We start from the raw sequence: 21,429 nt of genomic DNA, 5'->3' as shown, positions 1-21,429 counted from the left end.
TCCAAAACAATTCAAATAATAAATTGGAATTGGAAACAAAGCAAGATAAATGAATGAATCTCTAAACCTAATCCCACGGAGGCGCAACCCCTTTCTTCTTCCTCCCACTCATGTTAATCAGTCAATACTGCCTCCATATTCCGGCCAGGTTGTCGCACCCTACCTCCACTCAAGAACTCATCCATCTATAAAAGTGCAGTCGTCCTTGTGAACCCAAAGAATCTCTGTTAGTGCTCGGAGCAGCCACCAGTTAAGATGAGGCGAATTTGGCGAGAGAAAGGCATTTAGCCTTACGCAATTAGACAGAGAATGTGCATTATGCTATTCCTTTAAAATTCTTGTTTTCTTCTTCTATAATTTCACTGTTGCTTTATCTTCTACAATTCATCACCTAATTCTACTCATTCTTCTAATTTGTTGTTCATAACTGTAGCGATGGATTCTGGGTAGCAGTTGGCGCAAAAATTCTACTCTATTTTTTGGTTTTGGTTCTTGATTGGAGATGTGATTTCTTCCGATCTGCTTTTCATTTTGTTCCTCTACTTTAATCTCTGGCTTATCAGAAGAAGAATCGAAGAATAGGCAGATGGATTAAATGATTTTGGAGAGCGGTTGGAAATTTTCTTTTGCAGGATGAAATTGTTGTTGTTTTCCATCGTTAGGAGAAAATTTGAAACAAATTAAGTGGAGGAGTTCGTGTTTCGTATATGAAAAAAGTTTGATACTTAAATTGAGAGAAACGTGTGAGAGAGAAGAAAAAGTATGAAATTAACAGAAATATGGAGAGAGAAAATATGGCGGTAAACTGCTGTTTTATATTATATATAGATTAGTTGATCTAAATTGGATTTGGAACTAGAAGACTAGAATCGTTCGGTGATATTCATGGGCTGGGCTTTCTTGATTTTTATTGGGTCATATAATTTTATAAAATATGGGCCTCTAATTGGAAAGCCCGTCACTGCAATAAATAAATAATGTAAAAGTCGAAAAAGGAGAAATTAGGGCATTGCTTTGTTTTTAATTTATCCATACTTAATGGCTAAACTAAACACCCCAATCCTTTTGCCAAAAAAAAAAAAAAAAAAGCTAATTATTCAAACCTTCTTAATTAGCCTTGATATTAGAGTTTACCTGCAGTTTTGGCTAAATTGAGAATTTGATTAAAATTAAGCGAGACATCAAATCTAGATAACAACTAAGCAATTTTTTTTTGTAGGGTTTGCATTCTAGCTAGTTTTAAATTATTCTAAATTAATTAATAAATAACAAAGATTTTTATTTTCGACTTTAGTGCGTTCTCTTTCATAGAAATGGTGCGCTAAAAATAAATTTTTTCACCATTTTCTTCTTATTTTCACATTATGTAGGATGTATACTTTTCATTGGACATGATGGAAAATAATTTCAAACAATATATTTCTCATTTTCACTATAATTCATGATAATATTATCATGTAATATATTTTGACTTTTTTTTTAATGTGGAAAAAGATGGGTACAGCTTTTTTTCACCCTAAAGAATCTTTGACAAAAATAGTGGGACACTAAAATATGATAAAAAAAATCGATCTTTTCTTATTCCTCATTTTCTTATTATAAATTTGCAATCAAATAAATTTCACATTTATCTGTTTATTTGGCATGTATTATGCCCTGGGAAAGTAATTAATCTTATTCTTGAATTTTAAATTATTGTGGTTGAATTTTATCAAATAAGGAAAGTAATAAGAATCTTCAAAACAAATTTTGTGCAACTTTTCGAGATTCTCATTCCCTAACTTTTTTTAAGTATTCACTTTTGTCAATTCTCATGATCCTTACCTATTGATGTATTTAATATTATTTTAGTACAATACAAACTATAATTTTTTATTTATTAGTGCTTTGTGTTGTGATTTATTATTATTATTATTATTATTATGAGAAAAAACTAATTTAATTTTTAAATTATCAGTCATGTGGTATGTACATACCTTGATAATTAATTACAATTTAATTGTTACATCTATTGGTTAATTATATTTAATTAATCAATACAAATTAATTCGAATAATAGGGAATCTATTAAAATTCATTTTTCACAAAATCATTTTTTAAAAATACTATTCCTAATTATCATTACTTTATTGTGAAAGAAACTGGCCATGTATATTTTTCTTTTCTTCATTTTTCCTTATGTTTTTCTCATCTTAATGTTAAATAGGAGAAGAGAAGAATCAATTATGTATAGAGAATCAATTATACACGCGCCCAATCAAAATCCTGTCTGCACCGGGTGGTGGAGGGGGGGTGTGCGAGGGCCTGGTGCGAACCGCCTCCCACACTAAGCTTTAAATATTGTAATTTAGTCGTCTTTTTTTATATAAAAATTACATAAGTAAATAAAGCAATTTAAAAACCGCGCGACGGAAGACTCGAATCCACGACCTCAGATCTTAGGCATTAACTTTCTATCACTAGACCAACACATACATTCAATTTAGTCTTATAGTTATATATTGGCTTAATTAGTTAATTGGAAACCAGTTAAATTTATTACCTAGGTTGACAAAGAAAGTACAACTAACCAAGTGTGGACGGCACTGACCTTAATTACCCTTCAAATTTACACCTAATTCCTCCACTTAAAAAATAAAAGAAGCATAATTTAGTTTGACTTTGTGTAATTAACAATTAATAGAGTTTTGTATGTGAAATTCTATGAGATAATCTTGATGATCAGAATGGATTGTGAATGATTGATGTCTATCACAACAATGGGCATCGGCTTCATGCACAAGTCGTCACAACCACTCCATTGTCCATGTCTCCATTATTATTTTCTGCGTGACCAACTTAAAATTACGAATATATAATCGGAACAAGCTGTGGCGGATCCCGGGGTTGGATCCCGGCGTTAGAGCATCCACAGCAGATCTCTCAAAATTTTACTCTTAAAGTCATCCCTAAATTATTTTTAATTCCTATTTTACAATTGCACACAGCAACTCTCCTATTTGTCATTATCTATTTTATAAATTTAGGATAGATTTAAGGGGGTGTAAATTTAGGATTAGATCTAAGGGGGTGTAAATTTTTTTGTGGGTCCAACTTAATATAGGTGATCTGTTGGATGATCATTTTATCTCACTTTTTATTATTTCAACTCAAATTTAAAGTTAGGATTACTTTTGAGAGATCTAGTGGTTGAAGCCCCCTCCCGAATTTTGAGCTTTTAAAAATAATATATATATATATATATATATATATATAAGAAAAAATATACTCCCTTCGTCCCTGAAATAAGTTTATCTTTTTCCTTTTTGGGACGTCCCCCAAATAAGTTTCTCTTTCTTTTTTTCCATTTTCGGAAAACTACCCCACCACTAATAATAGTTTATTTATTCTTACTTTTCACTTTTTCACCACTCTCAATACTAGTATAACACATTTTTCTCCACTATCAATACACTTTATCACTTTTCCTTAAAACCCGTGACGTTCCCAAAAATGAACTTATTTCAAGGACGGAGGGAGTAATATAGTATTTTAATAATAGTAATATCCACGTTAATTGTTATTTTATATTGATATCTTAAATTTGTGTACTTTTGTCTATTTCTCTTTATTAGTTAATTTTGAATGTTGGATTTGAGTGAATCCTTAAGTTAAAAGAAAGTTATGGATTTAATAATGAAAATTAGTTTATTTTCTTAAAAGATGAATTTAAACATATATATATATATATATATATATATATGCTTTCAATTTACTTGTTGTATTAATTAATGAAATTCGTACAGCTTTTCATTATAGTAAGTTACTGGATTCTAATTCTAAGCACATTAAAGTTCTACTTTAATATAAAAATAAACTGCACAGAATGCTCAAAAAAATTTAGCTCAAGGGTGAATCCTCGTGCCAATACTTTCAGACATCATACTTCAACAAATTCAACCCTCTCTCCCCAATGACAAATCCTAGATACGAGCTTGGATTTAATATATAAATATGGTTGGACAAATTATAATGATCCAAAAAGAAATTATGTGTTAATTCATTTCAATCCATAGGATGCTAAATACATGCATCATATATTTATTTGTTTATTTATCAATAGGATACTAATAGAAGTTTTAAATTAACAAGTAATTAGATGGAAAGGAGTTTCAATCTTTTCGTCGTTATTCCATTGTATTTCTATCGTTAATCAGCTTGTAATTTAAGTTGTATCGTTTTATTAGTCACAATTTTATGACAATTAAACTTGGTTTTAGATGTAATTCTAATTCCATTCTTAAACAACTTTTTCTTTATTGTCTTATGAAAATAGCTTTCTTCCTAACGTGGTAGTATTCCGCTCTTTAATTTCACCATGTTTCACTATGATATGATATGAACTAATAAAATAAAATACATACAAAAAAGTAAGAAATTATTTGTTACAATTAGATAAACCTCGTTACTTTGCATGCCTCATTAGCTCGTCCTAGGATTATCTTTTATACAAAAAAAAATGTTGGGCCCACTCATTTCTTTAAATATAATTATTATTCTCCACAAACTGAGGGATAAAATAAAAAAGAAAAGGGGGGGCACCACCCCCACCCACCCAATGATATCAATGTTGGGCGTGATTAGGTCAAATAGAAAGACCAAAAATTAGATATTTATAACTCATTAAATAATATATTTGTTTTTAATCATATCATTATCTTTAAGCATCCAATTTAGATGTCTTGACGTTGCAATTAAGAAATTAAGATGATCTCATGGGCCGGTTTTGGGCCCCACCCTCAGCACACCCATGACATTTTTTAACACTAATTGGGGGATTAACAAATAGATTAAGTTTGGAACGCATGCCCATTATATTTTGTGTTTTTTGTGATTTTAATTTTAATATTTATAAGTGATAGCTAAAGGTACATGCTTGTTATGTTGAACTAAGCAGTCCGATTTTGTTGTTCTCATTGTGTATATAAAACTTGGGGTTATTCTTTAATTAGTTCAAATTTTATTTCATGGTAATTTTTTAGTTCGAACTTAAAAATATTACAAATATAGTCTGTACTTATCTCTGTTGTTCACTTAATTAACAACTAAAGTCATAATTTTGGAGCAATCTAAGTGAGTTCTCGTTGATTTTTCAACATTCTAAAAAATATTTCAGATTGTTTGTAGACGTATCATTGAGTTTGACGTATCTTGAAGACACAACAACTTACATTAATTGAGAATTTTGACTTAGGCTACAAAGTGAACAACTTAGATAAGTACAAACTACTACATGTACATTTTTGAATACTCGATCTTTTGGCAATTTTTGAATTGTAATGTAAATTAAATTTAAAATTATTTAATTGCAATTACATATCATTCGACTGAAATTTGAGAATTTCTTATTTCTACGAACGATGTTATATGTAACTAGAAATTATGAGTTTTAAGAGAAGTGACCCTTAATTCCTTGATTAAATTAAGTGGGTCATGTATTTCATGCAGTGAGTGGAACTCGTTTGCTCTCAAGTAGTAGTATGATTTTATTTTTATATATAGAATATGGATTACTTTATTTTCGGGTTATTACTATTTAAAAAACTTACAAAGAAACCTAAACACTAATATATACTCCCTCCATTTTTTATTAAGTGTCCCCAACCATCAAAATACACATACCAATAAAATAAGATATTTACATTTGTAACCTTAGTAATTATCATAATAAATGCATATGTACAACTAATTATTATATTCATACAAGTATTAAATAAGGATAAAATAGGAAGAATGTCATAATTATACTCTCAAATTTTGAAATGGGACACTTATTAAGAAACAAGGAAAATAGTAAAATAGGACACTTAAAAAAATTGGAGGGTGTATATGGTTTTAATCTTTTATCAAGTTGGTAAATAGTCAAAAAAACAAAAAAAGTTCACCTTAAAACATGGCAAATTGTGATTTATCCTTTTCCCATTTGTTGGGAAATGGGAAAAGACCAATCTTGATGATTCCAAATTCCAATAATGATTTTAAGTAATGCATGAAAGCAAAATCAAGAAATCTTGAAATGCAACTATTACCATATTAAGTAAGTAGGGACTGTAGAATTAGCAACCAACAATCAAGCATCATCCAAAGCAAAAGTGGCATGCAAAATATTTAACAAATTTACAAAAATAACTACTGATTAATTTTCCATCTTTCCTTAGATCAGAATAAAAACAGATCTAATGAAACAATAATGGATAAAAATATATAAATCACTACGAAATTAAGGAGATCACAAAACTGTCTCCCAAAAACCCCTAATTAACAAACTTCAAATGAAACTAATTAATTACATAAAACCACATTCCCATGCAGATTGGCCTCTAATATGCAGCCCTCTGCAGCTGAGAGAGAGAGAGAGAGAGAGAGAAAAGTGGATAAGCAGACATTGTGAAAATCTGCTACCTAGGAAAGAATTGAAGAGGAGATGACCTAAAAGATGTTTCTCCTTTTCTTGTTCATGGCATGTCATGATGAGAGAGAGAGAGAGAGAGTTAGTTCCAGAAGAAGGGTCTGACAGAAGAAGAAGATGATGAATCTCTGTTGTCCTGTTTCTGTGAATCGGAATGATTTTCAGAGTCTTGATGCTTAATATTCTCAAATGGGGTAAGATTTGGAGGCAGCATCAAATTATTATTTGAATCCAAGTGGTCCCACACTGCGCTCCCCGGGCCCCACCCCGCCGGAATCGAGTCGAACCACGCCTCCGTCATGTCGCCCCACACCAGCTCCGACGACGGAGACACGCCGTCTCTGCCGTCCGCATTGCCTCCGCCTTCCACGGAATTGGAGGGCGGGGGCTCCTCCTCCGGATCCATCGTTGGCATTGGCAGCGACGGAGACGGATCAAGCTCGGCAGCGACGGACGAGGAGGAATGCTCATGCTCTTCCTCGTCCGTCGCTGGTGCAGGGGGCGCCGCTTTCCCGACGAAGAGCTCGGGGAAGTTGAGCCGCGCGTTCTCGCCGCGGAGCTTGAAGGCCTCGCGGTCGTAGGCGAGGGCGGCGTCCTCCGCGGTGTCGAACGTGCCGAGCCAGAGCCGCGTGCGGTTGCGCGGGAGGCGGATCTCCGCCACCCACTTCCCCCAGTGGCGCTGCCGCACGCCCCGGTAGAGCTTTGTCGCCGTCAGCGGCGGCATCGCCGCGGGCGGGCGGAAGAGCCCCGCACGCCCGTGCTGCCCCAGCCTGCTCATCATCATCATCCGCCCCCTCGGGCTCAAATTCAGCGCGTCGCTCCAGTGCTGCAGCAGCTGCAGCTGCTGCAGCTGTGGCGCCGCTGCGGCGGCTGCCGCGGCCGCCGCCTCGCCGGCAAAATAAGGCGGGAAGGGCATATTCTGCTGATACTGCGGCGTGAATGAAATCATCTGCTGCTGCGGCCGGAACAATGGGGTTGGATTCGACCCCGATTGCTCCGGCGGCGGAGGATTGTCGAGCGAGAACGGAAAGTACGGCGGCGGAAGCGTCATTGCGGGTAGAAGCGGCGGCGACGAGGAAGACGACGACGAATTCTGGCGGCGGTCGGGGCTCCGAACCTTCTTGAAAGGCCGGTTTGAAAAAGAAGCTTCGTCGAAAGCAGGGCACCATTTTTCTCTATCGAGATTCTGAGCTTCGCCTCTCTCCCAATCCATCGCGCTCTCTTTTTCGATCATCTTCTTCGATTTTCCTCTATTCTTTGCAGAATCCATCTAGAATGTTCTAGAAAATGAAGATTCTTCTTCTTTTTTTGCTCTGTTTTTGGCCGCTCGCTCTTGAAGAATGATGGAGGAAAAGCAAAACTGATCAAATCCCAGATGCTAAAACTCACTGGGAAATTGAATGAATCGAGAATCAAACTGTATTTTGTTGAACCAGAAATTGGAAGAACTGATTAACTAGCATTTGAAGAACTTCTTCATACGAGGAAGTACAAAGAGAGCGAGCGGCTTCTGACAAGACCGAAATATGGATGCCAAAATTAGGATGTTTTGTGGAGATCAAGATTTTGTAGAGAGAGGAGAGAGAGAGAGGGAAGGGATGATTATTGAAGTGAGGAAGAGGAGGATATGAAATTGCAGGGTTTATAAGAGGAGGAAATAAATATTCTTAAAAAAAAAAAAAAAAAAAAAAAAGAAGAAGAAGAAGAAGAAGAGAAGGGAAATAAAGATATTTTTTGGCGTGTGAAGAAGAATCGCGGTTGGTCTATAGGCTTTGGTGCTGGGTCCCACGCGGCTTCCATCTTTTTTGTGTTTTTACTGATTTTCTTTTTTTCTACTGCCCTTGCTTTTACTCCACTCTTTGCTCCTTTTTATTTTCTTTTTGAATAGTAAAAGAAAATAGTTTTGGATTTTGTTAAATTTGGGTTTTTCACATGGCATTTGATAAAATGATAAAATTAACAATACAGTGCAGTTCATTTAATAAGATAATTTCCTTTTAATTATTCAAAAACTAGTTTTTTATTATTTTTTTATAATGATATAGTGTGATCGAATATAAGTATTATCTTAAGAACTTTGACATGTGAAGCAGTTTTATAAATATTTTTGTCTCGTGATAATATTAAAAATCTCAATAATCGTACGTAGAACACAATACATCCTACTCATTTCATCTTATTAAAATAGTTATAGTTCTGTTTTTGTCTATATATATTTGATTAAACCAAAAAGTAGAAAGACTATTATGTATACATGAATAGAATTCATCTTACAAAGATAGTCATAGTTATGGTCTTGTCTATATATATTTGATTAAATTACAAGGAAGAAAGACTATTATGTAAACACGAATAAAATTCATCTAGACCTAGAAATAGTAGCTTAGACTGCTTAGTTATGGATTTCTCCATTAATTACAAAAGAAAAGAGCTAAAACATAACTAAACTTAACTTTAAATATTAATTTGGTGCCCAATAATCAGTCAAACTCGAGTAAAATCTTGCAAGATTAAAAGAAAAAATTGTTCTCCTCTCTTTTTCTCTGGTATATGAAATGAAATATGATGCAGAGCAGTTTGTTGTTAACTGTGTAATGGCTAAAGATTTAAAAAAAGGGGAAATTGTCAGCAGAATTTAAAACGAACATAACTTTTGTTACAAGGCTCATAATCCTTATTATACTCCATCCCTTATTATACTCCATCCGTCCACCAATTTTATCATTTTGGTATATCCATCAATTCTTGATTCATTCTATTTTTAGTAAAGTTTTCACTCACAATAAAGTGGGACCCTCATTCCACACACAATATACTCCATCATTTTCTTAAAATCGGTGTCATTATGAAATAGGTCAATAAATGATGGACGGAGAAGAGGGTGTTTGGCTGAGCTTATAAGCTCCTCAAAACAGCTTATGAGTTGTTTAAGAGCTTACAAGCTCCTTCAAAGTGTTTGGCAAAGTAAGCTCCTCAACAGCTTATAAGCTCCCCAAAAAATAAGTTACTCTACCCCAACTTATTTTTTTATAATCTCATATGCAACAATCTTTTTACAAATATTTTTCAACTATAATTTATTATTTTCATCATATATCATTTAAGTTCATTTTTCTTCGATTTTCTCTCTCTAGCAAAAAAAATCTCTCTCTAGCTTATAAGCTCTTAAAAATGATATCTTATAAGCTCCAAGAGCTTATAAGCTCTTTAAAATAAGCTTAGCCAAACACCCTCTAATACATTTATGAAAGCGGGACAATAATTCGAGTTGAACTCTTGTGCATAAATTCTTATGTTTTGAAATTTTTTCGGCCCCTTTTATTATTTGATTAATTTTTTTCTATTTTGTTTTCTTTAGGATTTTGTTTCCTTCTAAAATTAGTTTAGGCCTTCAAATATGATATATGGTTTAATGTATAGATATTCAATTAGTTTAGGCCTTCAAATATGATGGTTTAATGTCAAATTATGACGAAAGGGTTTCATCTTGTTTACTAGTTAATCACTTTCTACTACGTACTCAACTTGTAAACAAAATTATCTCCAAATCTAAAGTGGCTTAACAACGTCGACGTATTCGAATTAGGACAAAATTGTTTCACTGGAAAACGAACGTGGGTGGCACGACATATAAGTGTTTAGCGATAGAGACGAGTTTTAAAAATTAAACATAAAAATTAATGGTGGAGTTTGTTGAGATGAAATTGGAATCCAACTATAGCTATGGAAGTAGTGGCCAATCGGATCCCACCACCTCAGCCCGCGGGCGGCGGCACGGCTGTGCCCATTACCGGCGATGATTTGTTCCGTACGAGGTGCTGGCTAACTCTCATTGGTCCATTTTTTTTCCTGCTTTGTGTGTTTTCAACTATTAATAAATTAAATCAATTTTAGCTCAAGTCAAACACAATCACCTGAGGTTTGAGGGAATTGGTGTCCCACATTTTCGCGTTTTGAATTTAAGGAGTCACCGCGTCTAATAAACTCCGTAAATAGGATTAATAAACAATAAAATAAATTAAATTGATAATACTGCTGAAATAGAAATTTTATTAAAAAGAAAAAAAGAGAGAAAAGGGATCTATAAACCCCTGAGAGCACATGCGCTAACAAAGAGCTGAGTGAATCACAAAGTTTTGCGGAATCACTCCTAAATTAAATTAATAATACTAATAATACGTTTTTCCTCTAAATATTAAATTGAAAGTCGAGTCATTGTGGAAGGAAAATAAAAAAATATTATTGATTTTCTTTTAATTGAAAAGGAAAAGAAATAAGATAAATGTCCACTTTATATCTCTTGTTTTTTATTTTTGATTTTTGATTTTTTTCTCAATTTAAAGGTAAATAATAAAAGAGTATTCACCTTTTTCCAAAAAAATTGTTTGTATCCCAAAAAAAAATCGACGTTAGATGTGTATCACTGAAGCTTAAATGTAGCATGCCGTACCATGTTGATGTGAATACACAAAATTACGTAGATTTTCAGATATGTAATTAACAAAAATGATATACCTAAATAATGAGATCTATGACGGATTATGATAACTTGACAAATCTGAATCTTACTTATGAGACATATATGTGCTAGCCAGTTTAGTCGTTGCAAATTTGGATTCTAGCATTCATTCAATTGTAATATACTCCCTCCATCTTTAAATAAGTGTCATATAACACAAAATTACACATATCAATGAGGAGTATAACTTTACATATATACCCTTAATTATATTTTTCAACTTTAAGATTTCAAGTTTTGATTTTCTCCTCTGTCTATTAAGTGGAGAAGAAAATAAAGAGAATGCATTTAATTCTAATACTAAGATTTGGGTAGATTGATTTAATTGAAAGTTTAGCTCAATTTTACCCTAAAATTTCACAATATGACACTTAAAAATGGACAAAGAAAATTCTATAGTGTGATACTTATTTAAAGATGAAAGGGGTATTGATAAATACTCATTTTTCATTATTTTTAGTGATATTTTAGTGCTTAAAGTGATAGGATTATGCCTGATTGTGATATCATTTGGTATGAGTTTTTAAATTTATATTCTTTTATGATGTTATGTTTGGGTATAGTTTTGCCTATTTTGATACAAGTTTGAGTGTTTTGAAAGCTAAATATTGGTAATGAAGATCCAAGAATCGAGTTTCATGTGTTCTGGGTGCAAGAATCGAAGAAACGAGCTCGAAGAGCTCAAAAAATGAGAAAACGGGACAGAGAAGAGGTCGTCGATGATCCTGTCGGCGACCGCCGGAAATACGGTGAAGGTGGCAGACCTGGCGGCGATCACCGGAAAGGTCGTCCTTGAGTGAAGAAAATTTGGGAAGAGTCCGGCAATCGCCTTGCCCATCGTGCATCCGACTTGAGTTATTTTATGCGTTTTTTATGTATTTCATTGGGCTTTTAGACTGTGTTTTACCTTGAGACTATAAATATGTCTCATTGTTGACCTATACAGGGTTCCAAACTTAGTTTTCAGTTTCATAACTTTAGAATTTCATTGTTTTCTAATTTTTGAGCTTGGATTGGATTTCTGGAAGATTGAAGATTCAAATTGTTGCTATTGGTTTATTCCGAGTTATTTAATTCAGCTGTTACAATTTTTTTTTTGTTAATTATATTTGTGTTATTTTGCTATGTATGGCTAAGTTCTTTATCTGATATTAGAGTTTGTAAATAGTTAATTAGATTTATGTGATAGACTTGTTGACACCTTTTTGCCTTTCAGTTTTTGATTCATAATTCCTTGTGCTTGATTTCGTGTGAATTACATGATCACTAATTTGCATGTTTAGTTATTTAGTTTAAAACCTAGGGAAGATATTTGTTTAGTGGATTCATGAATGTATGATATGATTTCGTGTGAATTGAGACCTATTCTTATAAGCTTTTGAGAGTTAGTAGATTTTTCTTGAGACCTAACTAAAATAGAGAATTTATTAATCTATTGTCGTATGCTGTTCTAGCGAGAGTGTTTGATTATTTATGTGATATCTCATTATAGCTGGATTAAACTGGTAATTTGGATTAATAGGTTGATTGTGTTAATTTGATTAATAAAATTACATCCCTATGATCAATCGTTTAATTATCTGAAGTTCAATTTGATTTTTATTTGCTTTGTCTTGCGTTTAGTTTTTTTCATCCTTATTATTTGTGTTTGCCTGGATATTGTTAGAGTTTTTATTAGGATTATTTAGGGTGATTTCGTTTATCAGTCCCCATGGACATGATACATTGTTGTTTATTGCTACAATTATATTATCACAAAAACTTCTATGAAACCGGTTTTATGCTGCAATCGGCTTCACAATGATACTAAAGTGTCATTTGTATGTTGAAGTAGTGTCATTGTGAAGCTAGTTTCACCATGAAACCGATTTTATAGGAGACCACCTCTTAGGGCCCGTTTGATATGGGTTTAAAAGCAGGATAAGTTAAATTAATATGGATTTATGTAGTGTTTGATATTATGTGTTACTAATATGGTCAACTCCAGGTTTATCCCAAGACCCTAGCTTATTTTGTGGGATTAACCCACACTAATTATCCCACCTCCCCCATGGGATTAACCCACACTAATTATTCCACCCCCTCCATAGGCAACTAATTTAAGTATTTGATATGTTAATCCAACATATTTCAATGGATACCAAACACTTTTGGGGATTAATTACGAATGATATCAAACACCCATTTGAGATTAGAAATCATGACTAATCCACACTAAATTATCAGGATAATTTATATCCTGATTAATCCAATACTGAAAATCAAACGGGCCCTTATATTATTATAATTACAATTTTTGTTGCTAATAAAATAGCGATCATGTATCGACGTAACTAACTAGCACAAATATGTATATATATATCTATCACATACGTCACTATTCAGAAATTTCAGTTCTTTTAATTAGTTATATTTGAAAATTCACGTTGTATTTTGTATCCATATTTTGGTACTCCTAGTACCACCCCAGTTTTTTAATGAATTTTTTATTGATCAAAAAAAAAATTTGTATCCATATCGGCATGCCACATTGAAGTTCTAACACGTCGAACTTCAGGTGCAGGAAAATTTGGGACACAAATAAGATTTATATGAAACAATGGGGTTTTTTTTTTTTTTTTATGTAATTACCTTTAAGTTTGAGATATTTTTTTAGAAAAGTCGAAAATAATGAGACAAAAAATAATATTTGGCCTAATTATTATACATGTGGCTACCGGCTACCTACTATAACGGCAATTCGAACTTAATGAGAGTTATTTTGGTCCTGCTGAAATTCAAATACATTTAGAGATCGAATTAGTCATAATTTATTTTATTGTTATAAATAATAGAATTGTAAATCAGCCGACTATGACCTTTGACCTTAAGTATTAATCCTTACCGATTGGCCAACACACGCATACATTTTTTTTTTTAATTCCTTTCCATTAGTATATATATCACTAATTTCATTCATCATCAAGATCTCAAAATATCAAGACCGACACGACTATTTCTCATTGCATAAAGATTGAAATTGAGGTAACAAGATTGATTAATCTTGTTTCTAGATTGAGGATCTTCATTTAATCAGGCCCCTACAATTACTACTAGTCACAAAGTGCTGCCTACACAACCGTAGACCTCGTATGTCTATATTGGGGAAATTTAAGAGTCTACATAGGCATTAATTGCAACTCATAATTGATCGGGAAGTTAAATGCTAGTAGTATAAGAAAGGAGAAAATATTATATTTTCTCATTATATTTGACTTTTTTCTTGAATAATGTTATGCTTTTTAATTTTGGCAAATTGGTACACAATATGTTGCAATATTTTTTAGAACAATGTGAATACACATGTGTAATATAGAAAAAAATAATTTTCACATCAAATTCAAAAGTGCCATTTGGATTTTCTGACTATGGAATTTGTGACTCGTGATATTATTGAAAATTGTTGACATATTGTGTGCCGATTCACCAACAAAAAGAAGCGTAACATTATTAAAGAAGAGTAGCACGTATTCCTTTGTCCCTGAAACATCTTCTTAAGGAGAAACGGCATGAGTTTCAATAAAAGATGGTTGTGTATTTGATGAATGAAAAGAGATCTCATAATTGTAAGGATAATAGCTAATGGAATTATTTTCAAAAGTAAATTAAAAAGATATTTTAGGGACGAACAAAAAAAGGAACTAAAGAATGATATTAATTTCAGGAACGGATGAAGTAGTAGTTTTTCGAGGGCATCCCCAAGTTGAGACAATAGCTAGGAGGCTTAAGCCCCCACTAATTTTTATTTTTATACTTTTAATTCTTGTAAAATTGTCGATATTTTGTGTGAATAATTGTATATATAATAGCCCTATATCACCAATTCAAATTGCGAGAAAATAGCCTCTTAGAAATCTCAAACTTAAAAGTTATTGCTCCATCGAGGATTTTTTGTGTGCTCACCCCTATATTGTTTCCTATAAAAAAGTTCTAACTTAACTCATAGCCACTACAGATACATGATGAATTGAATTGTATGCAAATCTTATCAATGCAAAAGTCCATATATATATACCATGTAGGAGAGTAGTTTTCAAGCAACTCAACGAGTTCGACAATGAAGATAATTAATTATATTTAAACTTATATGACTTTCCTCATAAACTTCACCTTTTTCCTTTAATAGTGAGATTGCACAAATTTTGCTGTATGACAATAAAATGTAGCTTAGTTTGCTTTTTCTTTCAACAACTAAATTAGTGATTCGAATTAGCACAAGAATATTGGTGAGGAACTATTATTGATTACCAGAACCGATCATCTACCCATCGTGAGCAAGTATAACGTGCCCATCACTGACGTAACAATTTTAATTAGGAAAGAGAATTAATAAATCTTACTTTAATTAAAATTATCTTACTATAATTACAATTGTCATATCATGATCACCTACCCACGGTGGGTAGGTGATCGGTTCTGTATTAATTACTCCATTCGTCCCATTATAAATGTCTCACTTTCCATAGTGGGATATCCCATTACAAATATCTCATTTTTTTTGGCAATATATTCTCTCTTTATACCTAATATTTAAATAATTTCCACCAACCCACTTTATCTACTTTCTACACATTTCTTAATCTCCGTGGCCGAAAGTAATGAGACATCTGTAACTAGCTAAATAGGAGTACTATTTTATTTTAAATAAAAAAATTTAAAAAATTTTATTTTATAAAATATTTAACCATATTTTGTCCGGACAAAAAAATGTTAAATTTTTGTAAAAATGAATTTATTTATAAATTTTAGTCCAGGTTTGAAAAAGATTTAGTTAGTTTTATTATTTTCTCCATATTATAGTTTTTTTTAACATTTTTTTTAATTTCTGTTATTATTTTTGTAGTTTTTGCACTTTAAAAATAATAAAAATTACAGAAAAATTACAATATAAAGAAAACAATAAAACTAGCTAAATAGGAGTACTATTTTATTTTAAATAAAAAAATTAAATAAATTTATTTTAATTATACTTGGCATCATAAAACATATAAATGGCACAGAAATGCATGTGGATTATTTTAGAAGCAATGATGAGTTTGATTCATAATGTAACGTTGATTTTCTAACCAAATTGCGTCTTTTGTTGGCCATGTATAGTAAAAGGACGGCGGCATGGCAAGAAAAAGATTTTGGAACATCAATAAAACACAAGATTACTTTTTTAGACATGTGACATAATATCGTACCTAGATATTTATACATAAAAAATGTATTTAATTATATTATATACATTTGGATTTATTTTAATAAACTCTAATTGAAATTAAAAAAAAAATCATACGAGACTTTCAACAAATTTCAATTCATAGCCTCAATTTTAATTTATTTTTTGTATAGTCTAAATTTTGAGAAATTATTTAATTATAGTCATAATTGCATCAAAATTATGTTAGTAGCATATTCTTTATCGTAATTACAACTAAAATGATGATCAATTGCCACGAAACTAGAGTCTAATGTATTCTACACGAAAAGAGGTTTTCAATAGTAGGTAGTACATCGTTATCGGACCATCGGTGTAGTCGGAATCGCGCCAAAAAATTAGTAAAATGATGCCAACTTTCAGACGCGATTCTGATTTCACCGGTGGTGCGATGATGATGAGCTACTTATCGTTGAAAATCTCATTTAGTGTAGAATACATTATGATATGATTTCGTGAAAATCGATCATCGTTTCATATGTAATTTCGATAAAGAATAGCTAATGTCATAATTTTAATGTGATTGTGGCTATAAAAATTTAACCCCCTCGACCCAAAATCACAGCTCTGCTTAGTTTTGTTTTTTAAACTTTAATTTACGAGTACATACACTTTGAATTTTAATTCCATAATCAATCATTTCTCGCATTTTCTTTTTTCATTTTGATTCTCGAAGTCAAAATAAATATTTATTCTTCGTCAAGGGCGAATTTTATAATTGGATAGTTGATAGCAAATGGAGGGTCGAACTTCTAAAATTGTGTGACATTTACTAAAATAAAATTAAAACAAATGCTTTCTGCTTTGAAGCCAAGTTTGATTCGCACTGAGCTGACTGGAAAGGCTGACTAATTATTTTATTATTACGTATTGCGTTTGAAATTCTAAGCCATCACGGAAGTTGTAAATGAAATAAAACAAGAATAATAGCAAGATGAAAACAAATACTTAAAAAAACAACATAAAGACTTCACTATCTAATTAATAATTTAGATAATCATTCACCAATCACAAATAAAATGCGAACTCAAGCCCCAGATCTTTCCCTAAAATAAATAAAATAAACAAAACAAATAATTCAACAAGTCACTAAATTACTAGTAGTCTAGTACATGCATCCATTTAAACTATTCTGAAAATCAAATTGACGACTCTATGCTATTTAACAATATAAAAAGACTCCATTAAACAAGACTTTGGCATATAATTGTGGATAATTATGTCTAAATATACGAACTTTCATATGATTTTAATTTTATATATTGACTAAAAGTTTTGTTTTCAAATGTATATATGAATTTTCAATTATTCTTATTCTTTGCACAATTATCAATTTTTGACAAATTAATATCATTTGTGAATACCTAAAGTGAAAAATTAATGCTACTGTGACTGGCTGAAGTGACGTAGAGATTCAACTACATCGTTTAACATATCTCCCGTTTAAGTCTTGTAAATATTTCAGACATCCACTTCAATCGGCAATCGTGTGAAAAAAATTTGAATCATTGTAAATTCGTGTGTTTGAAAAGAGATTGTTTAGTTCATGTGAAACTTTGTATTACCTCTATTACTAATTAACTTTATTTTAACATATTGTTTTTATTTTAATCCACACCGCATGTACTGCATCTTATTTAATCTATTCAATAAAAATTGTTGCACTAATTTTTTTTTTAATTTTAAATTGTTACACTTAAGAAAGGAAAAACATACGTACATTCTATCCTTCTAGGTGACTCGAACTCACAACCTATTGATAGTAGGAGAAGCATCTTATCAACAGACTGCGCTTCATCGTCGATGTTGCACTAAATTATTATACTAAAATATTAAAAATATCTATGAAAAAAAAAATCCGTGGACAATGATAAAGTTATGGCGAAAAACAATAGAAGCCTTCATATATAAACACGTTAGTTATCACTTTCGGTGGAGAAATGGAAAAATAGAGAGATATTTTTGTCTTATGGAAAAAGGAAAGTCAACCAACATAACTGTGTCTGTGGAAGTCGGTTTGAATCGGCACGTGTCGGTGGTCCACCGGTCACATCACCTCATCATCACATTCTTAATCACGACTTTATTTTTTTACTACTATTATTATATTAGTTCATTTATTTTAAAATTATATCTATGTTTTTGTGATATGCCCCCCCAAACAAAAAGGTCATTTCTGCTTTATTCCAATTGAATTGATACATCTTCTCCACAAATTCAACACAAATTTTAACTATGCGACCAATCTGAACGCTATAAATCATTTACATATATAAATATATATATAAATAAAATATTTACAAATATTTTATTAGAGCGTCTAATAAAATATTTATAAATATTATATTAAGATATATAAATAGTACGAATCGAAGGACCATATAAAAGATTTCATCAAATCTGAAATACAAAAATCTCGATCATGCTTTGGAAAAATTGTTAAACAATTGATCATTATAACTGATCTAACTAGATAGCATATGTTAAATTTGGATATTCTTGAAAGATTTCGAAGTTCTATGATAAAATACTGTTTAATTAGTTATACTAGGGAACAATACATATATATACCCAGATTAAATTTGGATCTATGGCTACCAAACTATATATTAATATCGGAATAAGCAATATCCAGAAGTCATGACATGAAATTATGTTTTCAAATCATTACATTCGAAAAGATCGTAGCTCTTCTAGCTAACTCGTGTGCAGTCATATTAACTTCACGACGCATATGACAAAAATCAACAACAATATCTTTTCTAGCGTGTTGAAACACCTCCCATAAATCGTCACTAAGAGACTCAGAGCCCCGATGAGTATCGTGCAAAATTTATAATTAGTCGAATTACACAGTACCTAAAAGTCTAATTGATTGTTGGAATTTTACGCAGATTGTCTGATATATGCATAAGCCATCCATATACTTTAATACGACACTTGTCAGATTAGATAACGTGAGTTCGCATCATACGAACATCCGAATAAGAGATCTCCTTAATATATAAATATAGATTTATGACCAGAGATTGATATTTTTTTGTAAACATTAAAAATATAATATAAAATCTATGAATAAGATATTACTATTAGATTAAACAAATAAATGTAACAGTACTTGTACAATTATATAAATGAACTATGGTGGTTGTGCATGTGTTACATTTATTTGTTTAATAGTATAAGCATTTGTTACTCATATATTTTTAATGTTGTTACCGTGATAGCTTCATTTGTCGTGAGAACATGCATTCTCTTATAAAATTAATATATCGTTATTAAATTTAATGCATTCGAGAAAAATGAATTTTTCGCTTTCTTAAATATCGAAATTAGGTGTTACATTCGTTCATCGAAATAATATTTTCATCGTAAATTTATGATAAAAAACTTGAAAATATTTTTTATTCTCATTTTAAATAAAAATTACTATCATTTAAACCCCTCTCTATATACTGGAAAATCACGAGTGCTTATTACTGCAATTCATTTTTTTTTTTTTTTTTTTTTGACAAATAGACAAAGTGTGACGAGATTTGTCGATTTAATCTTGAGGCGAGTTGTGGGGCAGCCACGTGTCGCCGTGTTGACATTATGGTTTGCGATCATGAACCGAAAATGGAAACAACTTTCTCAACCAATATGTGATGTTTTGTTGACAAAAGTGGAAATCCACTATATTCTGACCAATCAAATTCTTGCATTTGATATTGGAATTTGTCATATTGATATAGTCTTGATGTGGAACTTTTTCGATGATTTATAATTTGAACTCTAATTCCATTTGTTATTTGAAATTGTTCGTGCAGTCTATTTGATAAATAATAAACACAAATGACCATTTACGAATAATCATAAAGTGTGAACAATTCACACATTCTAATACTCCCCCTGCCCCATAAAAGTGTGCATCATTTTTTATAGCACATATTTAGTGTGCATTGTTTTTGGTACCACGTATTTTAATATAATGTTAGATGAGTGTATTAAAAGTTAAAAAATGATTCATTCTATTATAAAATAAAAGTAAGAAATAAATAGTTAATGATGTGGTAGTGTTCAAAAATGATAAATACACACTCTTGTGAAATGTTCCAAAATAGAAAAAATGACACTCTTATGGGACAGAAGGAGTATAATATATACGTATTTTATTAAAATAACTAATAAAATACTCATAAATATCTCGTTAGAACATATAAGCGATTCTCCATAATAAATTAAAGGGTAATTATATTTACAGCCCCCATTTTACTCTTCATAGCCTCTTTATTTAAAAAAATATTAAAATTATTTAATAATTTACCATCTTATCCTTATAACTAAACGATAACTCCCTCTCTAACCCAAAATCTTGCTGAGTATAGCCCCCAAAAGAAAAGGCTGAAGACAATTGCCATTCTGCGCATTTTATCAAGATTGATTGGAATTCACAAAGATATATAATAGTCAAATTTATTGTGATAGTCACAAGAAAACTTCAACTTCACTTTTTCCTATTAGAGAAATTGTGGGAGCAAGATGAGCGCAAGTAGTTAATCTGCATCCAAAAATCTTCAATTTATAACCCAAATTTCAATTGTTTTATACTGCTCTATGTGTGATTGCGAGTTTTCTAAAAGAATTGTGAAATGGTGACTCGGCTCATTCGAGAATGGCTTCACATTGTGAGGTTGGCTCATTTCTCATTTACTCCTCTTCTTTTTCTTTTGTCTGGGCCAACTTTAGGGCCCAGAACCGAGCCCACTCCTAACCCTAGCCCATCTCCCTCTCTGATATACCCCACCCCAGCCCCACTCTCTCTCTCACTTCACTCTGCGCCGCTTCCCTTACCCTAAATTCTCTCTCTCTCTGACTCCTCAACTTCTCCACCTTCCCACCGCCCTTTTATCTTGGTTTCTCCATCGCCTTCAATAGCGATTCTCCCTCCCGTTATCCTGCTGCTCTCCTTTATATCCCTGATGCTCTCTCATATGGGGAAAAAACCGAATTATCAAAGTGAGAAAGGCTCTGCTATTCCTTTTAGTGTGTGGTTGTTTCTTTGATAGTACGGGATTCCCTGTGTGCATGAGTGGTGGTATCACCGAGCCTTCATGTTCACCAGAGCCCTGTTTGGTGGTTACCTGAGAAGATCTGAGCCATCGGAGTTCTGTTTCTGGCTCCTGCTGTTGGTGGCTCTGCTGGGCTGAGATCTGAGAAGCCGTTCCTCTATCCATCTCT

General features: G+C 32.1%; 1 protein-coding gene across 1 annotated transcript; it reads right to left on the bottom strand.

Annotated features, from left to right (window-relative positions):
* Positions 1-6,122: 6,122 nt before the first annotated feature.
* LOC131012561 (ethylene-responsive transcription factor ERF054-like) lies at positions 6,123-8,137 on the bottom strand. The gene has a single exon (XM_057940545.1). It carries the CDS (start codon positions 7,716-7,718, stop codon positions 6,531-6,533), a length of 1,188 nt encoding a protein of 395 aa, XP_057796528.1. The 5' UTR covers positions 7,719-8,137; the 3' UTR covers positions 6,123-6,530.
* Between the last annotated feature and the right edge of the window lie 13,292 nt (positions 8,138-21,429).

Source organism: Salvia miltiorrhiza, chromosome 2 (assembly GCF_028751815.1).
Source record: "Salvia miltiorrhiza cultivar Shanhuang (shh) chromosome 2, IMPLAD_Smil_shh, whole genome shotgun sequence".
Classification (NCBI taxonomy): Eukaryota; Viridiplantae; Streptophyta; class Magnoliopsida; order Lamiales; family Lamiaceae; genus Salvia; species Salvia miltiorrhiza.
The sequence above is the reverse complement of the archived record's forward strand: the minus strand, read 5'-3'. Positions and strand labels throughout refer to the sequence as shown.